At 54.3% G+C, this 13,196-nt stretch overlaps 1 protein-coding gene across 1 annotated transcript in view; it reads right to left on the bottom strand.

Moving 5' to 3' along the window:
- The window catches only part of OTOG (otogelin), an 82,587-nt gene that overhangs the window by 37,525 nt on the left and 31,866 nt on the right, over nucleotides 1-13,196 (bottom strand). The window contains exons 25-32 of the mRNA XM_045291141.1: nucleotides 12,619-12,757; nucleotides 9,741-9,875; nucleotides 9,349-9,495; nucleotides 8,944-9,063; nucleotides 7,230-7,346; nucleotides 6,438-6,594; nucleotides 3,919-3,945; nucleotides 1,408-1,575 (exon numbers count right to left, since the gene is read on the bottom strand). Of these exons, the coding sequence (XP_045147076.1) occupies nucleotides 1,408-1,575; nucleotides 3,919-3,945; nucleotides 6,438-6,594; nucleotides 7,230-7,346; nucleotides 8,944-9,063; nucleotides 9,349-9,495; nucleotides 9,741-9,875; nucleotides 12,619-12,757 (1,010 nt within the window). The remainder of the gene's footprint in view (nucleotides 1-1,407; nucleotides 1,576-3,918; nucleotides 3,946-6,437; nucleotides 6,595-7,229; nucleotides 7,347-8,943; nucleotides 9,064-9,348; nucleotides 9,496-9,740; nucleotides 9,876-12,618; nucleotides 12,758-13,196) is intronic.

A 13,196-nucleotide genomic window follows, 5' to 3' on the forward strand; every position in this document is an offset into this window, starting at 1 on the left:
GGGGTAAGGAAGCCCGGAGGATTGGTGTGCATGGATTACGGCGTAGACCTCATCTCCTGTACTTCAGGCATGTTATCAGGAAGGACAGTTTCTGGAGGAGGCCCCAGACTAGGTCTGACTCTGCTTCAAATACTGAATGGAGAACAGGAACCCCACTAAGCAGACAGCTACCACATCTGGAATGTTGTACCGCACCTCTCCTCAATGAGGGCCACACAGATGGGGGGATGCTGAGCATTTGGGAGAAGGTCGGGTGTTTAGACCCTCTAGTGTCCCAGTCCCTGGCTTCTCACCCTGGGTCTTTCTCCCAAGTGTTCCTACTGGCATTGTCTGCTTTTGATAACGTGCCCTCCACCCCCACCAGTCGGACTGTGGATTCCTGGTGGACAGAGACTGCTTCTTATAGCCCTGATTTCCCAAGCCAGCCCTGGGCTTGGAGCTCAGTGAGTGGGGGGAGGGGGAGGGACAGGTGGGGAGGGCAGGACTGGATGGACAGAGGTGGGACTGAAGAGAAAGAGGGTGGGTGGAGAAAGAGACAGAGGGGTTTTCTAAGTCACAGATACTGAAACTCTGGAGGTTCAGTTTGGGACTGGGTGGATTCTGAGATGCCGCCTGGTTCCATTTCGCTGCCTACACAACTATACAGGGATCACCTATGTGGACCATCCCTCTGATTGGGGGTGGGGTCCTGACTGGGTGGGGCCAGCAGGGCTTTCAGGGTGGGGGCCCTCGTCACAGTCACCCTGGGCATGTACACACAGAGACACAGACATGCCAAGGACCACAAAAGAGCAAGGCTTCGATGAGGACTTGGTGGCATAGCATTTGTCACAAATGCCACCAAGGTACCCCACCCCCAGCCAGACAAGTTTCCACACGCCCACCCCCAGCCCCTGGGAACTCCAAAGAGAAGACCGGGCCATTCTGCATCCCACCTGCCCCAGTCCAGGATCACAATCTGGGTGGTGCTGAGCCCATTCTCCAGGCCCAGGGAAGGCACCCCTGGAGCCAGGAAAGTAGCCAGGTCCCGGGCAGTTACAGTGTATCCATGCATTTCCTGCCCGCTTTAATCATGGAGGAAGGAGGGGGGGAGGGGGCCATTTGCACCTGCATTCTCTGTTTTGCGTTTTGTTTTATGTGTGTGAGAGAGAAAGCAAGTGTGTGTGCATTGGAACTCACGTATGTCTTTAGGGGGGAAATGGGAGGTGGCTCTTGGCAGAGCCTAGGGGGCCACCCAGAAGACTTCATCTGGGAGAATCAGGTCCGACGGTTGGAGCCCCACATTTTTCTGGCCACTACAGGCTGCCCAAGGGCTTCAGCACCCCCCATCCCCACCCTCATCCCACTCTAGCACCCGTCACCCTCCCCAGAGGGCTGGAGGGAGCCCAAAGAGTGGTCCTTCCTTACCATGTGCCTTGGCCTTATCCAGGGCCGGGGTCATCAGGAAGTTCACAATGTCCCCCGGTGCCACCTCCTCTGTCCGTACTAGGAGCATCGCACCTCCTGCCGCCTTCCTGGCCACCAGGGCGCCACTGGCCGCCAAGCTGGCCAACTGGTAGGGGCCCTTCCCTAGTGCTGAAGAGAAGGGGTCCCGCCATAACCCCTGCCACCCTCGATCTCTGCCCACCTCTCACCCCTGCCCTTATCCCAGCCCTGAGGGGCATCATTTCTACCAAAGGGGAGGAATGGGAGGCCGGACTTCCGGCTCTGGCAGGAACGGACCCTCGGCACAGTGTCTGGGTCATTTCTCAGGGAGCCTTCAGGGCAGGCCATCGGTGGGGAGTATCTAGGTCCCATATGCCTCTCTAGGGCCCCACCCCACTGCCTGACGGGTGACCGTTACAGCGCTCCCTCTATTCGGCATTACCTCTGGAGAAGACATGGGATGTGGCCTCTCCCCGGGGGGAAGAAGCCTGGGAAGACTTGGGCCCAATGTGTGTGCTGATCTATTGATTTCAGACGTGTGTGACGTTTCTGTCTCTGGGGTTCTTCGAGCTGTTGTACTGGGGTGTGGGCTTGTTGGACACTGGCCTTCTAACTGCCCACTGGTTTCAGGTGTGGCACCTGCTCTAATGCCTCCTTCCCTTCCCTCACCCTGCTCCCTGCCCGTAACTGTCCAGAGGTTCGCCCTGGCCCTCAGCACAGACTCTAAGGGCTCACAGTGAATTCTGTTGTCTTTTGCCCCCCAGCCACTTGGGACCCTCCCCTTGCTCTTGCTCTCATGCATCATTGAAAACGCCGAGCGATTTCACCCCTGGAGCCTTCCCTCCTCCGCTTCTACCCCCTCTGCGGGTCCTTCCCTGTTTTGTGCCTGGCAAACACCTACTCAATCCTAGGGCCCCAAATGTTCCCAAGAAGTCTTCCCTGCACACAGACTCCATCCCTCCTCCCCTGGGCTTCCCAGCCCTGGAAGCAGGGTTCCTAGGATGTGGATCAGGTTCATGGCCACATCTGTTCTCCCACTACAGGAGACAGGTAGCAGTGTGCCGGTCGATTCTTAACAACCAGGTGTTTAAAAAAAGAAAAAAAAAAAAGGGAGAGGGATGAAGCTAAGAAAAAAGACTCCATCCCTAGCCACTGCTGATGCACATGGTGTAAATACTCCCAGGATGGCCAATTCCAAGCCACCCACAGAATGTGGAACCAAACGCACATCATGGGCTCTGGAGATGCAGTGAAAGCCAGCTCGCCGCCACCGCTCTGGGTCTCATTGACCATCTCCCAGCACCCAGCCAGGCCTGGGCCAGAGAAACGCTGGTGCAAGAACCGAGCAAGGACTGCGTGGGAGGGTGGGTAGGTGGAAGATGCTGGAAACAGCTTGTCCTTTGCCAGTTGCTGCCACTCGAAATACCACAGAAGGCAGAAAACGGCTCTGAGCTGTTTTGCTGAAATGTCTTGGGGTCCTGCTACTGCCTGGCGTCCAATAGACCCATCTGTCTCAGAGATTGCCATTCTACCCTTACGGATTTGTTCCTTTAGGCGTTAAAGCTTTGGGGCCGTCAGGGGTCTCCTGGGGGGCTAACATTTGAACCGTGCTGCAGCCATTGTGAACTATGGCCTGGACAATGCAGAACCTTGACCTGGTAACCTTGCTCCTAGTCTGATCCTCTCCATCCCACCCCCCTTCCTCTTGTCCAGGTGTGCTCCTGTCCAAAATCTGACAATGCGGCAAATAGAACAATGCCTTAGACCTGCCCCAACCCAGGCCTGCTCTTGGAAGGCAGGGCTTGGAGGAGATGGGGCTCTGAAGTCCATGGGGAGCAGCACCAGGAATCTGATGAGAATCTAACCCTGCCAAGGTCTCACCGAGGTCCCAGTGAAGAGGGTAGAAAATTACTTGTGGACAGTCCTGCCCTGCCTCTGCCAGAGATTAAATGGCTCCACTGCTGGACATTAGCCTCCGGTGGGACCTTTGGTCCTGGCTGCATTTCCACCCCAGTTATATAGAAGCTGGAGGCCATCCTGTGCCCTGAGACTCTGGCCAAATTTGAAAATGAATCTGTAGGTTGAGCCAGGCCATAGGCCGTACACCAGCCATTTGTTTACATCAACTTCGGCCAACTCAAACCTTCAGGAAGCCCAAGGTTGCATTTCCTAGGACTGAGAGGCTGGAATCTGAAGGGCTGGGGGCTGGCACGCTGATGCAAATGGGATTGGACGCCTGGGTGGAGCTACTGTGGGTGGCCACCGTCCTTAGGGAGCAGGACCCTGCCTGGCCTGGGCTGAGCCCCGAGCAGGGGCTGCAGGATCCGCAGGGACAGAGTGGCAAGGGCATCTCTTTGGATGATGGAGGGCCCAGGTGTTAGTGGTCCCTCTCTAGCCCTTGCCATGGCTCTCCCAAGGCCCACAAAGCCTCAGCATGGCTGAAGTGGCAACAGGGCAGGGCTGGCAGGCCCCACGTGGGGAGCACGGACTTACCTTTGTTGAAGAAGTCACAGTCATATGCTGAAAGAAAAAGAACAGAGACTTGGTAAGAAATCCACCTAAGGCCTAAAGCAGATGGGCAAAGTCAAGGCCCCCTCATTTGGCCTCCTAAGCTCCTGGCTCAGACTATACCCACTGCCGCTGATTCCGGCTCACTGTGACCCTGAAGGGCAGAGCAGAGCTGTTCCTTAGAATTGCAGAGACTGTAAATCCTTAGGGAAGGCCAGAAAGCCTTCTATTTCTACTGCGGATCGGTTGGTGGCTTTGGAACGCCAACCTTTGGATAAGTAGCCCAATGCTTAACCCCCTAAGCCAGCAGAGCGCCTTAGGAGGAAGACATCCCGTGGCTCCTTCTGTGAGCCCAGCACACAGCTCAGGCCTGGCCCAGATTAGGCACCAGCATGGGTCTGTGAGAAGAACAAGGGAAGGAAGGAAGGATGGACAGGACAGGAAGCTGTGGCGTTTTGTGTGGTCCTGAAGAGCAGGGAATGGCAGCTGCCATCAGAAGGGCTGCTGAATGTGCTGAGCGTAAGACGGAAACCTCCAGTGAGAAGGGGACCAGGGGACTCCTGGCTACAAGCCTTCTTCTCCCAGGCCCAGACGTTTCCCTTGCCCTACCCAGCACCAGGCTTGGACCAGCACCTTAGAAGCGTGAGCACCGCTCGCCCTCTAGTGGCCTATCCCAGTACCGCAACCTATTCGGCCAGTGCCCTCAGCCTTGATGCCTTGAGGGAAACTACGGTTTGCAGCGGCTAACTTCTCTGAAGTGGGCAGTCTACCCGTCCTCCTCAGTCTTTTCTTAGTCTGGAAGCTCAGCTGAAATCTGTTCATGTTGGGGGACCCTGCTGGTGTTTGAAATGCCTGTAAGATTGCTTCCAGCAACCTACATGACAAACTGACAGACAGGTGGAGGCCTGGCCCAAGCTATGGTATTTTCCATGTTCTCGCGTGCATGTGAAAGTAGAGCATTGACTAAGGAAGACCGAAGAAGAATCATGGCTTTCTATGGTGCTGGCAGAGAACGTGGACTATTCGAAGGACAAACGGGCGTGTCCTGGAAGAAGTACGGCCAGAGGCCTCCGTAGGGGCAAGGATGATGAGACTGGGTGGAGTTTGCGTCTGAACCCAGGTAGCCTGACCTTAACGCTCGTGTAATAACCAGCACCCCCCACCCCCAAAGCGCATGCTCACACAAGGGAAACCCATCCGTGTGCAGGAATAAATAACTAAGCAATTAACTGGTAGTTGAACCCTGTATATTTAAAATTTTATCTTTTCAATAATTATTGAATCTGTTTTATGATACACATTACACTTATGTATGTGGATATGTATTTTTACATAGTGTGGTAGTTACATAATCTGGTGTCAATTTGAGGATTAAGAGTGTAGGGGTGGAGGCTAGCCTGTCAATCAGGATATAGCCAACGAGGCCTCTGTATGGGCATGGCCTTCTCCTGAGGGTTCTGGGAACTCTGGTATTCTTGGAGACGGGAGACACCTTCTCTCTCTGCTCACTCTCTGGGAAACATTGTAGCTGATAAGACACATGGAATTACACTAGAAGCCTGAGCTGGAGAAGCCACATGGAGACCCCTCCCAGCCCTGAGATACTTATAATACCACTGGATCCACAAGCCTTCCCGCCCACTGGCCTGTGATCTTCCTGCATTCGGCATCATTACATGTGTTTTGTGAGTCTGAAGAGGGCTTTATAGATTGGTATTGAACATATGGCTAATATTGGACTTATGGACTTGATCTGGACTGAGCTGGGATGTTTTCTCAATATTCAACTGATCTTCTATATAAAGTTCTTTCTTATACACATGTGAGTTTCAATGGATTTGTTTCTCTAGTCTACCCGGACTTAACACATAGGCATACATCTGCGTGTAGTTACGGACGTGCTCCAGATATTTGGACTGGATTTGAGTGTGCCGTTACAAAGCCTGGCGACCACTCCTGCCTTTGGATAAACTGCCAGCTCTGGCCATCTCTGCTGGGGCGTGCGGGACCCCATTGACAGAGGGCTTTTACCTGCGTTGTCCTGTTGGAGTCTCATTACATATCCGGTGGGCAAATCGGTTTTGTGTTTTTAGGTAAGAACATTGAGCACCACAGAGGTTAAGTGACTTAATTGGGCCTACACAGCTTGTAAATGGCAGTGCAGGGTCTGGAACCCAGGATTCCCAATTCCTCCGGCCAAGCGGTGAAACCGGGCTATTAGAGGAGGGATCTTGGCACCAGCACTAACCTGCACAATCTTGGGCATGTTCTCTATTCTCTCTCTCCAGGGCTCAGTTTCCGCAACAATTGAGGAAGGAATGAATGGTCCCTTCTTCAGAGAGCTGCATAGACTTGATGGCATGGATTTTGCATGTGGGGCTACATACAGAGTTGAAGGAGCCATCAGGCGGCTGGTGCCCGGCGCACAGTGGGTGTTTAGCAAACCCGAGCCAGCGTGTGGTCGCCCCACTACGGTCCCTAGCTTAGCTGACTGGGGCACTCACGGCAGAGGCGGGGGGTCCGCCAGTCAATGGCCACCCCGTGCTGGCAGCACTGATGGGCGTAGGCCGACACACTGGCGCAGAAGCACTCGCAGTCGCCGCCCCGGCTGCACCCACACGTGTCCGTCAGGCAGTTGGAGTAAAACCAGGTGACATCAACCTGAAGGCAGTCAAAACTCAGAAGTCAGAGGCCGGATCCTGAGTGTGAGGCCCACAGCACCTGGGCTCACAGAGAGCAGCCTCGACAGGAAGGGAACACGGGCAGGGTGAGGGGAGGAAGGCAGCCAGCGTGTAAGGAAACAAGAACCCAGGGGCGGAGAGCCACCCAGCGCTGAGAGCTGGACGCTCTGCTCCCTGAGCCCAGGCCATTCATCCCAGGGGCTAAAGACAGAGCTGCAGAACAGGCCTGAGTTGTCAAACCAGGCCCAGAGACAGCCAAGGCCAGCCTCCAAGGCTGGAGCGTGCCATGCAGAAAGGCACCTTGCCTGCCCCCAGGGAAGGCAGAAGAGGCAGCATAGCCGCCACTGCTGAGGGGCTTGGGCTGGCTTCCTGGCAAGAGACCAGCTTGAGATGGGCTTGAACGAGGCACCACAGATCTCGCCGTCCGTCCCTGGCCATCTAAGGAAGTGGAAAAGCTTCACCTGCCTCGACGACGGAAGCAGGGGAATGGAATGGGTGGGACACCCGACATCCCTGCGGCGTCTCCTCCTGGGCCTGGGGGAGTCTGCCTGGGGACAGGGCTGAAGGGAGGCAAGTGGGAGAGGGACTAGGCAGGCCAGGCTGGGGCTGACTCACCACGGGATGGCAGGTCTCAAAGACTTCGCTGAGCAGGACGCCGCACTCCTTCTTGGCAAACGGTTCCCGGAGGGGATTCAGGACACAGGTGTCCCGGGGGTCCAGTGCATCGGGGCACTGAGGAGGCAAAAGCAGGGCTGCTGCCTGGGGTGGTGGACAGATGAGTGGGCCCCCAGAATCCCCACCTTGTGATGTTCACCCCCCGTAGAATTCATTCCCTCTCCTTGAGTGTCAACGGCACCTGTGACCTGCTTCTGACCAATAGAAGGTGACAAAGGTGTTGGGGCGGGCATGACTGTGCTCAGATCAGGGTGCTACAGAGGGGTGCAGCGCTCAGCCCATCCTGCTAGAAGCTCTTCCTCGCTGGCTGTGAGGACGGCCAGGAGCCATGGTGGTCTCTGGGAACTGAAGGTGGCCTCTGACCAGCAGCTCACAAAATGACCTGCAGGTCCCAGCCCCACTGCTGCCAGGAACTGACTGCTGCCAACAGCCACACAAGTGAGGAAGTGGCTCCTTCCTCGGTCGAGCCTACAGATAAGAATACAGCCCTGGACGGTAGCTTGCTTGCAACTCCATGAGACCCCAAGGAAGAGATCCAGTAAAGCTATGCCCCGACTCCTGACCCACAGAAAGGGCGAGGCAATATGAGTATATGTGTGCTGTCTTAAACTGCTAGGCACTCTTGCTACCCAACAATACAAAACTAAGACGGATTTCCTCGTGCTGCTCAGAGCTAACTCTATTCCAGGAGGTCCTCCTCTTCCCTGCAGCCCTCCTGAGTATGTCCAGGGAGAGAGGGAGGGAGAAGAAATGGGTGTGGACCTCACAAAGGCTCATCACCCAATCCGTTTCTGTTAACGGGAGGGGCTGAGGGTGGGCACGCTCCCCTGAGGCTGTGGGGGCAGTGCTGTCCCACCTCAGTATTACACTGAGCTCCCAGGCCATAGCCACCTGCTTCTCACCCCCCAGTCTACCCAGGACCACCTCTGTCTACTCCCCACCAGGGAATCGGAAACAGCAGAGACCTTAGTTTGCCTAGTCAGGGAAGCTGGCCACGCTCCAACAGAAATCCAACATCACTTGCGGAGGAGACTTGACGGATTAGAGTTGTCACATGAGGTGAGCTTAGCAACCCTCTCCGGGCACAACCCCCTCATTTCACAGAAACCACAGCGAAGGTGGAACTTCCTCAAGGAAGTGTGGAGGATCACACAGGGTGCTGGGTCCCCTCCATAGCACAGACAGATCCTGAGTCTCAGGGGCGCTCCCCTCCTTCCTGCCTCTGCCTCTCCCCTCCTTCCACTCAGAGACCTTTTCTCAGATACATTCTCCTGGACAAACAGGGCCTACACCCCAAGTATCAGCACTACCCCCACCTTCTTCAGGAAACCGCCTCTGATCACCCTCACCCATATCAGTACCTTTTGGGCCACTCCTCTGTGCTAGGACTAACCCCACTGAGGGTCACAGAGATGGGTAAGATGGTCATACTTCAATAAGCCCCCCTTTCCAATTTCCCTGGGACACAGACTGTCGTGTCCCCACTTGCTACCATCCATCAAGGCTTGATCCAGGGCAGGGAGTGAGACAGAGGATAGATCTCAGGACTGAGCCTAGGGCCGGGAGGCCAGGTTGGAGGCTAAGAGGACACAGACGCCCTGTGCAGGCAAGTCCCTTCTGGGTGTGGGGCATGAGTCCGTTTGGGGTGCTTTACCTCCACTGCAGCCCAGCTGCTGCCAAACTCCTGGGGGTTAGTTAACTCCAAGTTCTCTGGGGTCCTCATCTCATTGATGGTTTTCAGGTCAAAGTTTCCACAGAGTCCCGTCAGCTGTCCCTGAGAGGTCCAAAGAGGCCGCCGTTAGTCCCAGGAACCGCGGTGGTCATTCATGGGATGCGGGGAGTCACCGCAAACCTACAAGTCGGCGATGGACCCTGAGCAGCAGAGCGGGGGCGGGGTGGGGGAAGGTCCTAGAGAGGGTGGCACAGAGGGTGACAAGGAGATGAGGTGGTGCTGCTGGCGCCTCTGCAAAGGTGCAGCTCGCTCAAAGACACCTGCTCACTGGGCTGGGTCCTGGTAGGGAGCAGAGAGTCCTTTAATAGTCATCGGTCATGTGCTTGCCTGCCACTGAGGTCCAGCCTGTACGTGTACTGTGGTCCTCTGGTCCCACACGAGGGTGATGTGCTCCCGTGGGAAGTGCACCAGTGTGAAAAATCCCGCTCGCCACGTGTGAACCTCCTGCTTCCCGTCCAGGAAGCTCTCAGGACTCTAGGAAGACAGACCGTCACTCACGAGGCCCGTGCGGCCAGGTCAGTTGGGCCCCCGGTGGCATGTCCCTATCTAGCCCCAGGGCTTTACCAACTCTACTTCCCCTTGACCATGACCTCTGTGGGTGCCTGACCCCAGCCAAGAACACCCATCTGGGTTCCTGACTCAGTGGTACCCCAAGAGAAGAAACCCAGACCCCGGCCCTCTTCTGCCCCCAGACCGCCTACACCCGCACGAGGCCTTACGGGGTCTCCTGAGTCGTCGTCAAAGATGATGAGGGAGTTCCCAACGTGGACAGAAATAAACTTCCTGCAGATGATGCCTGAGCCGTAGCAGTTGACGTTTTCCACGATCACAGAGAAGCGGAAGTCGGCTGTGCTCTGAGGAGGAAAGAAGTTCGTTTGCTGAAGCCAGGGGCGAGGCACCGAGGCTCCGCTCTGCGGTGGCTTGGGATCAACTCCTTGGGAAAAGTGTCACCTTGGGGAATTCACTGCAGCCTCTGGAGCGCAGCTTCCTCAAGTGACGGGTGTGGAGCGGCTCTCAAAAACACATGCGAGCAGTGAGCATTAACCAAGGTGGAATGGGAAGGACGGGTGGGAAGGGGCAGGGCCCTGCTTTATATACTCTGTTGGGGACAGAAGAGGTCTGGGAGAGGGGGGCGGGGCGGGGAGGAGTTGCCAGCCCTGAATAACGTTTGAAAGGTACCTAACTTAGGTACAGCAATTCTACATCTAGGAAGCTAGAAAGATGTCCACAAAATGATTGGCCACAGCATTGGGCAGTTTAAAGATTGGAAACAACCTCAGTGCTCATCAAAGGGGAAATGGTCATGCAAACTAGAGCACAGCTTTGCTGTCGCGGATAATGCGCTGCTGATCACAAGGGAACGTGCATCAAGGCATACGGATCCGGGAGGACGTCCAGGACACGAGAGACGGGAAAGTTGCAGGAGACTCTTTATGTAAGCTACACAAAGCGTTTATGTGTGCAGGTGGGGCAGGGGGGCGCACACAGGCACACACGCATGTGTGCAATGGAAAATGGTTTTGCTGGACTCCCAACAGACCATTTAGACTGATGGTCTCGCAGGGGAAGAGGAACACTTGCTTTCAGTATAGATTTCAAGACTGCCTTAAACAGTAGTGCAAACTGTGAATTGCCTTTGAAATGAAAATAAAATGGGTTCAACAATCTTGCTCTCATAGCGTCCCCAAAATCATGTAAGACCCCAGCAGAGAGCCTGCCTCCTAGCTGGGCCTCCCTCTATGGGAGTTTTTTAATCATTCTTATTGGTGGCGCTGCTCTTGCTACTTCAGCAGGAGACGGACAGCCCCGTAGCAGAACCGCTGCCCCTCTGGATGCGTCTCTGGGACTGCCACCTCACTCACCCGCCGGGCCCTCACTCTCCTTCTGGAGGACTCTGCCTTAGCCAGACCGCCCTCACATTGCCATCCCTCTTCTTCCAGGCGAGTTGTTGCCATCCCTTAAACCCACCAACCCTTGAGTCAGAGTCCCTGGTTCAAACCTGACCACCACTCACAGGCACCAAGGAGCTTCAAAAAGTGTGTGCGGAAATGGCATGAAAAGATAATGGGACTTTTCCCGAGACCTTTTGAAGCACCCTCTTACTAGCGATGTGACCCAAGTCGAGATACATAATAGGGAGTCGATGAGTCTGACCTTGTAAGTTGTTGAAAATTTAGTGAAATAATCTCTGAAAACAATGGCTAAGCAGGCCGCCAGGCACATAATAAAAGCTCCATGAGCAATAAGCCAAAAGGAAACCTGTGCCTTCAAGCCGAGGCCAGCCCATGGCAATGCTACAGGGTGGGGCAGAATGGGCCGCAGGGTTCTCAGGTTGTAACCAGGATGGAAGCACAGTGCTGCATCTTCCTCCCTCGGAGCAGTGGGTGGACTTGTACCACCAACCTTCGGTTGGCAGCGAAGCGATTAACCACTGTGGCCCCGGAGCTCCATAAAAAGTATTTGCTCAAGGGCTCAGGGGGAAAGCAAATGTTTTGAGAATGATGATGGCAACAAATGTACAAACAGGCTTGACACAATGAATGATTGTATGGATTGTGATAAGAGCTATATATGAGCCACCAATAAAATGATTTTTTTTTCCTTTTTAAAATCATTTTATTGGGGGCTTGTACCACGCTTATCACAATCCATACATACATCCATTGTGTCAAGCACATTTGTGCATTTGTTGCCCTCATCATTCTCAAAACATTTTCTTTCTACTTGAGCCCTTGGTATCAGCTCCTCATTTTGTCCCCTCTCTCTGCCCTCCCTCCCTCACGAATCCTTGATAATTTATAAATTATTATTATTTCGCCATGTTTTACATGGTCTGACATCTCCCTTTACCCGCTTTTCTGTTGTCCGTCCCCCATAAAATGATTTTTTTAATAAAAGGTATTCACTGAAAATCCATGATCAGCGGAGCAAAATGTACTGGCATCTGAGCACCCAGTTTGCAGAAGGCTATGGATGACAGTGAAAGCCCAAAATCCATTTGCAGAGAGCCCGTGAAGAACAGGCCTCCGTTGAATACCCTCAGACTATTGATCAGGGATGAGAAGAGCCCGGCCCTCACACAGAGTACATCAGAAAGTTAATTTGGCAGACAGTTAATTTGGTCAAAATGTAACATCTTATCATTTGCTTTCTCTTTTAACCCATTCTTAATTTGTTCTATTTTTTATTATCTTCTGCTTTCTTTTGCATTGAAAAAAAAAAGCAACCAATTGAACAGGTTGTATAGACATTGTTCCATGAGACCCTAATGTGCTATGTAAACTTTCACTGGAAGCACAATAAAAATTTCATTTAAAAGAAAGAGAGAAAAAAAACATTAGTTCTTAATGTTGTAGACAGAAAGCCCTCGGGTTCCTAAGGGGTGGACAGGCAGTGGGTAGACTGTCAGCCCCGAGCCTGCTTCTTAGCACTTATTTCAGTCTCCAGACAGCTGCACACCAGGACTTGGCTCTTCCCAGTTGAGCACCAGGCTGGAGGCCATAGCACCGACATGGTCTGATAGGGCCTCAGCCATGGCTGTTCCAAGCCCCCATGGCAGAGTGTGGGGGCAGCTGGGCAGGCACATGCAGGACTCACCTTGACCAGGTGCACTTTGCATGCCCCCACGAAGTCAAAGGGGAGCCCGTCAAAGGTGCGGTAATGGCGGTCCCCGTAGGCCGTGCAGGTGGAGGCGCAGGGGTGGAGCGTGCACTGGAAGGAACCCTGTCGGCACTCGCTGAAACACAGGCAAGACCCGCTCTTAGCACTTGCCCACACCGCAGCCTGCTGCCGGCCCCCAGGAGTGCTGGACCAGGGGCCATCAAGTACCACCCCCACCCCCGCGGCAGAAGCCCAGGGAGCTGGATGGAGGGCTCCCATGTCCTGTAGAGGAAGGGGGGCCCAGAGACCTTAAGGGATATGCCCACCTGCCTGCCGTGGAGCAGTTGGAATCTGGGACATGGTGGCAAGTTTTTCCCTGAGAGAACTTGGAGGAGGTTTGTACATGTACCAGGAAGGTGGAATTTTTAAAAACAGAGTTAAAAAGTCACACCTTGTCTACATGTTTCCAGTCCCCTCAGGGAGAGAGGGCACCCACCCGTGGCAAGTCGACCCCTCCCAAGAGGACACAAGTCTCCTTACCAGAGTTCCAGACCTTAAAGCCATACCCCGCCCTT

This window comes from Echinops telfairi, unplaced genomic scaffold (assembly GCF_000313985.2).
Source record: "Echinops telfairi isolate 266 unplaced genomic scaffold, ASM31398v2 ScPeMD7_60;HRSCAF=208, whole genome shotgun sequence".
In the NCBI taxonomy this organism is placed as follows: Eukaryota; Metazoa; Chordata; class Mammalia; order Afrosoricida; family Tenrecidae; genus Echinops; species Echinops telfairi.